Below are 7,810 nucleotides of genomic sequence, written 5' to 3'. Positions count from 1 at the left end.
TACTAATCACTATTATAAGTATTGAACTCTAACTTCGGGACGAAGTTTTTTTGAAGGAGGGGTGTATGTAATGACCCATCATTAAAATAGAGAGCACGAGAATATTAGCATGCATACGATGCATGCATATGATAGCTACATATGCATGTATCGCATGCACTGCACTATTAACTATATTCTAAGTTACCTAAAATACTAAATATCCTAACTCACCCCTTCATATAGAAAAGTCGCATTTAACCATCAGCACATATTTCTTAATGCCTCATGATTAATGAGTGCTCACCAATGATATTAAGTTTAAAAGTATAAAGTAAAAGAAAAGGGTTATAAAGAAAATAAATGTAAGGAATTATGTAAAGCCTTAAAAATCAGGTTATATAATTACCTATTTAAGAAATTTTAAAATAAAGTATATGAATGAATTATTAAAGGGATAATCTAAGTCAAAATAAAGCATAAGACAAATAATTAAGCATATGACTTAAGACTTTAAATTAAACATATAAAAAGTATAATCAAAGTGAAAAGGCACATGTTAAAATATCTTGAAGATAAAATCTGATTCTGCATGTTGAGAGGTGTCATTTAGAAAAGAAGCGGTGGGCTCATAGGTGGAGGGAGCAACCACCGTCAATAAAGGGTACATAAGGAGAGGACGAGGGCAGAGAAAGGGGGGTGTTCTTTGCCCGTGGGTGTTCTTTGCCTTGAGCGTGTTCCTTGCTGTAAGGGTATTTGCTGTGAGGGTATTTGCTGTGAGTAGAAAGGAAACTGATTCGGGTGCTATTGGAGGAGGAAGGTGCTGTTGGAGGAGGAAGGAGAGGAAATTTACATATACTGGTTTGGTTTGTGAGCCTTGCTTGTTTTGAAGTTTCTGGGCACGGGGGAATGGTATGCATCGGTTGAGAAGCATACTGGGTCGAGTATCTAGGTATACTCGATTTGGCTGGGTGGTTTTGGTTATTCGATAATGAGAGTGCGGGAGTAGTTTTGAAGCACCCTCACCGCAACAACAGTAGCAGGCCAGGTAAGTATTTCTTCAAATCAATAATGGCTCTTTATTTAGCAAGGTCACTACACATGAGCAGATTCATCAGCAGGGATAGAAGCATCCAAGCCATCAGTGAGAATTTCAGTCCTAAATCCAGAGTCTGTTGGAGATCTCCTCATAGATCCGATGCTAGTTCTTTAGCAGGAGGTAGTAGTTTTCCATAGTATTCCCCTTTAGCTTTTACCTTCAGCCTTCATCACCAAGTCCACCAGAAGCCATTAGCCAGACGGAATCTGGAAGCCTTCACCTTTTACCAGAAGCATGTAACTAGGAACCGTAGGCCCTTACCCCTTTTGCCAGAAACCTGTAAATAGTAAACAGATAATCTATAAACTCTTACCACAAGCCATAGCAAAAACCTGTAAACAGTAAACATATAATCTGTAAACTCTTACCACACGCCATAAGCCTATAGACAGAACCTTTCAACAGGAGCCTCTCAGCAGAAGTCATTCACCAAGAAGGAGCCTCAAACCTAGCAACAGAAGAAGCCAGGTAAAACAGAATTAACAACAAGATTAGAAAGGCAGGCTGCCCAGTTTGGATGCCTATTCAAAAGTGTTTTCTCTATTCTGTTCTCCCAATTGTGATAACTATGGCTTTACAGTCCAAAAGTGACAGGCAGTAGGATCTCTCCACGGAAAGATATCTACATCTAGTAATTGTACCAAAACAAAATGTCTTTTTTCCGCGTTCTTTTTACCGGGTCGTCCTTTTGGGTGAATAAAAAATAAGCAAACAACAACTAGTAAAGAACCCCACCTTTCAGGATGGATTCCGGTCACTCCGCGGCCATTTCCATAGCTTATGGAGAGCACTGGATGTCAGTGCTAAGACAAAAACACCGGAATTGGTGTATATCAGTTTTACCACCTGCACGAAATAGCATATTAGTTGTTTGGATCAATATCGACAGAATTTGTAGAACATAAAATTGTAAAGTATGTCAACCTTTAGTGTTTTCTGTAATAGAGGGTGATTACATACCTTGCTCGCATGCATTCTGTCAGGTAACCTGAGAGACCTACACTGACCCGAATCAGTGATCTCAGTCAATTTCCAGTTCTTGCTCTTGAATCAGTGATCTCAGTCAATTTCCAGTTCTTGCTCTTGTCTGTGATCTCATCTAGAAGCCTTCGTTTAACATCTGGGGTCCAACCGTCTGTCTATACTACTCTGCACACATGTTGTCTCCAGTGTCAGATAATTGTTAGAATTCATTGATCATATCATCTTATTCCTATTCAATATATGCCAAAATAATGGCTAATAGAGCATATGAAAGGGGAGAAAAACAAAATCCTATGCTATATGAAAACTTGAAAGCAACAATATCTGGACTCTTGAGTGAAAGTTTAGAAAATGATAAGATATATGTAACAAACTAAACTGAATAATGCTGGACCAATATTCTAGATCCTAAAGAAATAATTCTAGGAGAAAGCTCTTACAAAATTGGTCATTGATAATGCAGGTGGAAGTCTTTCCGAACGTTCTATAGCACTGCGAAGGAAACCAGGAGCAGTGACTCCAGGAGGCATGGCATTCACAATACAATGTACATGGACGAAACAATTTACCTTTGTTGCCATTGTCTCTAGTGGCACCCTCGTTCCTTCAAAGGATAATATCTGATGGCACCCTGGTGGTCTCCAGCATGCAAATTAAGCGAAATCCCTCTGCGTTGGGTAAGATCTTTATGCCATTGTCATTCATTGTGACTGCCAATAGGAAGGTGGGGACTAGCTTGGAACGTTTTGGAAATAAAGCAAGATTATACATTGAGATGTGATCAAGAAACTTAAAATAATGTTTTGAAACTCTAAAAATAAACCAATCTCATCTCCAAAAATAACTTCTTACCAAACTACCCTCAACATCAATTGTTGTCAGGATGTTGGTGTTATCCATGTCCCAGAACTTTATTTGAAATTCATCACCAGCTGCCAAGAACCTATTCCTGGTCGTATGTCCGCTTGATTGTTCCCTCACCTTCATTCCACTCAACCAGGTATGAATCACCATCTTTACTTGTTCCACAGGAGAAGAGCCTAACAAAAAATACAAATGATTATATACTTCAGAAAGGACATGGACTTGACAGAGCAAATATAGAAAATTGGAGAAAGTAAAACTCAGATCCACATGAAGACACTTTACAAACTAAACACTATTCCAAGTTAACATTTTACCTTGTTCCATCAGCACTATGAGGCCCAGGGCCCAGAGCATTATAGTCCACCCTAAATCCCGCAAGATCATACAACTAGGCTTTGATCTTTCAATCAATAGCTGTAGAAAAAATAAACTGCATACAAACAAAGAATCATAATCCATCTTTAGTGCAACAAAGTATTTGTCATATGGCCAAAAATTCACAAGAAGCCAAACATCAAAAAAAAATATAATATGCAATGTAACTTCAAAACAACTAGAATATAATTGTGAGGACAAACAGAACATATAACTGCTTCATGGCCTTCAAATGTGTACTGCTTTCAACCAGTTACTGCATCCCACACCTACAAGCATAGACAATATTGTTTTCCTTTTTCTTTTGTTTAATTTCATATACAGATAAATAAACAACTATTAGAATGAGTCTTGACCTTGATGGTCTTATCATCCCAACATGTAATTATTATGAAGCGCTGGCAGCTAGGGTGTGAAAAAGCAATATTATTCACACCACCAGCATGTGTGTCAATCTGTTTAAATTATATCAATGTTAATAAATTATGCTTTCAATATAAACTTTATTTTACACACCTACAAAGAATGTACAGGTTGGCCTTTAAGCATGTAAGCATACCTCTAGATGTTGTCTCAGATCTGCCACAGTATAAGAATATAAGTGGACTATATGCTTGGAAAACACAACACCTATAACACAAATGCAGGCCACGTAGCCTGGTGCACTGCCAAAAGTGCCCCTTTTACTTCCTGCCGGGTTTCACTTATCGGGTTTCCGTGGATGGTGGGGTTGTATGGTGTTAAAATTGGCAACTAGGGCCAAACTCCATGTGGGTCATCTTATTTATGGCAGCTGATATTTTTCTTGGATCCCTCTCATCGAGAGGTGTAGGATTGATCTAAGGATCATCCGATTCCGATAAGTATCCATAGAGTTATGAATTTATTTGCATTATAAGACAATTCGTCAAGGTCAGCCAGCAACCAAATAAACCCCACATGTGCTCAACGTTTTAGTATAAATAGAGGTGGCCTTCAAGTCATTTCAACACACTTGGGATCTCTTCCTCTCTCTACTTGTCTTTGGGTTTTAGTAGGAGGAGAGATCCTAAGGAATAACGTTGCCCTGATCCAGAGGGCAGAAAGCCGGAATTGCCGGAATTGACGGAAAAGCCGGAAAAGCTGAAATTGCCAGAAAAGCCAGAACTGCTGGAAAAGCCAGAAAAGCCGGAATTGCCAAAAAGCCGGAAAAGTCGGAACAGCCTGAACTGCCGGAAAAGCCGAAACTGCCGGGACTGCCGGGAGCAATCGGAACTGCCGGAACTCCCGGGAACAACTGGGAACAACCGTAACTGTCGAGAACTGTCGAAACAGCCGGAGCATCTGTCTCCAAAGGAGAGCAGCGTGCAAGGGACAGCTAACTAACATTGGGACAGTTGTATGGTACTTAGCAGCGAATACACCAAGCATGCAATGTTACAGCTAGCATGCAAGGGACAACTAGCACGCACCAACAAGCATGCTAAGGACAACAAGCATGCTAGGGACAACAAGCAAGCAAGGGACAACAAGCAAGCAAGGTGCAACCAACACATAGGTCAGGATGGCAACATGGTGCAGCAATGGCACATAATGCAGTACAGTGATGGGCACAGTCATGATTAGTGAAGCGTGATGAGATGCAGCATAGTGATGATGGGCGCAGCATGGTGCAGCGCGGTGAGGTGCAGCATGATGACGAAATGCAGCACAACGATAGGTGAAGGAGTCACCTTGGAGAATTAGTTGAAGCAGCATGTCTTCAACTGATCTCATGCATCATCTTCTTAGAGATGATCTATGCTCTTATCTAGATAAGTCAAAGTGTTGACTTCTGTTGTAAACGTACTATCTCTCTCTCTCTTTGTTGAACTATTGAAGAACATATAAGAAGAATTGATCAAGGGTTTCCCCACATTGGGGTTTGTCCCTGGCTAGCGCCACATCTTGTGTCCTCTTGTCTTGGCTTGTCTTCTACAATTTATGTTTATGTTCTATCTGCAGTTTACTTTAATGCTGATGTGATTGCTAATCTGGAAAAGATATGGAGCTAACTGTGAAAATTGAAATAAATTGCTCTAAGCATAGAACATACCTAAAATTAACATGGTATCGGAGCTGAGGTGAAGACAATGCCCAAGCAAGAGTGAAAGAGCAATCACCGAAGACAGTTGGGAAAGGACAAAAGGATCAGTGGATTCCTCATCCCTCTTCAAATTCACCAAGGGTGAAGTTGAAGCAGAGAATATTATCAGAATGGCACAGCGGAATATGGCCTACCTAAAGATCACTTCATTGGAAGACCGGATCTCAGGGTGGAAGGAAAGGCAAATAACTAGTTCGGCCATTATGCGAAGGAGTGTCCGAATGGCAGGGACACATCACTTGATGATGATAACAATCATTCCAGGGACATCTTCAATGATCAAAGGAATGACAGGTAATGCAAGTCATCAAGGAAATGGCCGACTCTTCATAGAAAGCAAGGAACCCCAGGTATAAAGAATCAAATGTTGTTTCTGATAAGATAAAGAAGCGTTATCTTGTATTGGCCCTCTCCTTCAGATTCTTTGGGAATCTGGCTTATAGATTGTAGTGCTTCAAGGCACTTCATCGGATAGATGGGTGCACTCTCTAATTTGGTAGAGATGGAAACAATCGTGGGATTATACACAGAGTCGATGCCACCTATCCCGGAAAGGGTGTAGGGAATGTTAACTCTCAATTGAATAAGGGTAACTTGATTCATTTACAGAATCTCTTTTATGTACCTAATCGCAAGAAGAACCTGGTGTCCATTTCGGAAATGGAAGTCAAAGGTTTTAGGGTGGCATTCATCGATGGAAAGGTACGTGTTAAAAAATATAATTTTCAAAGATGCTTTTTCTCATGGGTTCAGGGTTGGCAATTTGTATCAAGTTGCAGGATGGTCCATTGGGGATCATGTCAATTGACATATCGCATCTATAACACCAGAAGTCTACCTATGGGGCCCTACCTAATGTGAGTCAAATGGTGATAGGGATGTATGAATTCAAGTAGAGCATGAAGGTACATGTCTGAGATGTACCGAAGGAAAATCTTATAAGGGGACCATTCCCCTCAAGCAGCAAGTCCACAGGTTTGGAACAACCCGAGGAGTTTGAGATTCATGATCAGGAATCTCATGTATACAGGTGGAAGAAAGCCCTCTATGGCTTGAAGCAAAACACCCCGGGCATAGTATGAGAGGATTGATAGTTGTCTGATGAAGCTGAGATTCACTAGGAGTGAAACCGATCCAAACCATTACCCGAAGGTTGTGGATGATAGACCTCTCATACCGGCACCTTATGAGGACGACCTATTTCTGACAAGTGCAGACCCTCTCATTTGCAGAAGTAAGAGGGAGTTGGATTCCGGATGTGGAATGATAAACTGCAAGCCTGTGACTACCTCGAGGATCTCAACTTTCAACAGTTATATGGTAGTGATGTCAGACCAGATTTGGGAAATGCCTCTGAGTTTCATAAACTCATTCGCGTTGATGTTCTTGGTGAACTTCCGTCCGGACATATGTTTTGCAGTTAGCATGGTGAGCTCATATTTGGTTGAGCCTCACTGGATTGGTGCCAAGAATCTTCTGAGATATCTTCGGGGCACAATCTCTCATGGATTGAGATACATTGCCGGAAATATGAAACTGCATGATTATTCGAATGCTAACTGGGCAGGCAGTGTGGAGGATCACTAGAGCACTTCTCAGTGCTGGTTCTCTTTGGATTCTGCTTCGATATCATGGATGAGCAGGAAGCAGAAGTCGGTTGCTATAAGCACCGCTGAGACCGAATACATAGCTACAAGTATGATCTCGTGTGAAGCTGCATGGTTGTAGAAGCTCTTAAGTGAGTTGTTTGTACACATGATGAATACTATTGTGATTCTTTGTGACAACCAGAGGGGGGATTCGATTATTGAGGAATCCTGTATTCGATGATTGCTCCAGTAGATAGACATCAGATACTGCCTTATCTGCGATATGGTAAGTCGATGAGTGAGGAGGCTCCATCGCATTGAGACTGATGTACAGGTCGCAGACATTTTTTCAAAGCCCCGGGGAAAGGTCAAATCTATGACTTTCCCGAACGACTTGGAGTCATTGAGAGACCTTCTTATAAGGGTCCTGCATGTTGCATGCATTGAGCTCTGGGAGCTTTGGAGGCTTGGGGTACTTACTGGGGCAACATACGACCACAGGGCGACTCACCCTCCCCTGGTGGTGCGCTATGAACAAGATGATTAGTTCTCCCGTGGCAACTGTGGAACAGGATGATTAGTTCTCCTGTGGGCCGGGATGATTAGTTCTCCCGTGGCAACTGTGGAACAGGATGATTAGTTCTCCTATGGGCCAGGATGATTTGTTCTCCGTGGCGACTATGGAACAAGATGATTAGTTCTCTTGTGGGCTAGGATGATTTGTTCTTTGTGGCGACTATGGAACAGGATGATTAGTTCTCCTATGGGCCAGGATGATTAGTTCTCCGTGGC

General features: G+C 41.4%; 1 protein-coding gene and 1 long non-coding RNA gene across 2 annotated transcripts; both read right to left on the bottom strand.

Moving 5' to 3' along the window:
- Positions 1–1,139: 1,139 nt before the first annotated feature.
- LOC149265973 (uncharacterized) lies at positions 1,140–1,528 on the bottom strand. The gene is made up of 2 exons (XR_016252316.1): positions 1,447–1,528; positions 1,140–1,355 (listed from the first exon to the last, which is right to left on the bottom strand). It is a non-coding gene; the product is annotated as an uncharacterized LOC149265973 (long non-coding RNA).
- A 645-nt stretch (positions 1,529–2,173) lies between these two features.
- LOC149265972 (uncharacterized) lies at positions 2,174–3,388 on the bottom strand. The gene is made up of 5 exons (XM_089406698.1): positions 3,244–3,388; positions 2,915–3,102; positions 2,632–2,772; positions 2,503–2,554; positions 2,174–2,227 (listed from the first exon to the last, which is right to left on the bottom strand). The coding sequence occupies exons 1-3, from the start codon at positions 3,386–3,388 to the stop codon at positions 2,764–2,766; spliced, it is 342 nt and encodes a 113-aa protein (XP_089262824.1). The 3' UTR covers positions 2,174–2,227; positions 2,503–2,554; positions 2,632–2,763.
- Positions 3,389–7,810: the final 4,422 nt, after the last annotated feature.

The sequence above is a fragment of the Pinus tabuliformis genome, chromosome 6 (assembly GCF_031772625.1).
Source record: "Pinus tabuliformis cultivar Carrire ecotype Pingquan chromosome 6, CPIR1, whole genome shotgun sequence".
In the NCBI taxonomy this organism is placed as follows: domain Eukaryota; kingdom Viridiplantae; phylum Streptophyta; class Pinopsida; order Pinales; family Pinaceae; genus Pinus; species Pinus tabuliformis.
Note: the sequence above shows the minus strand (reverse complement) of the source record. Positions and strands in the feature narration are given on the sequence as shown.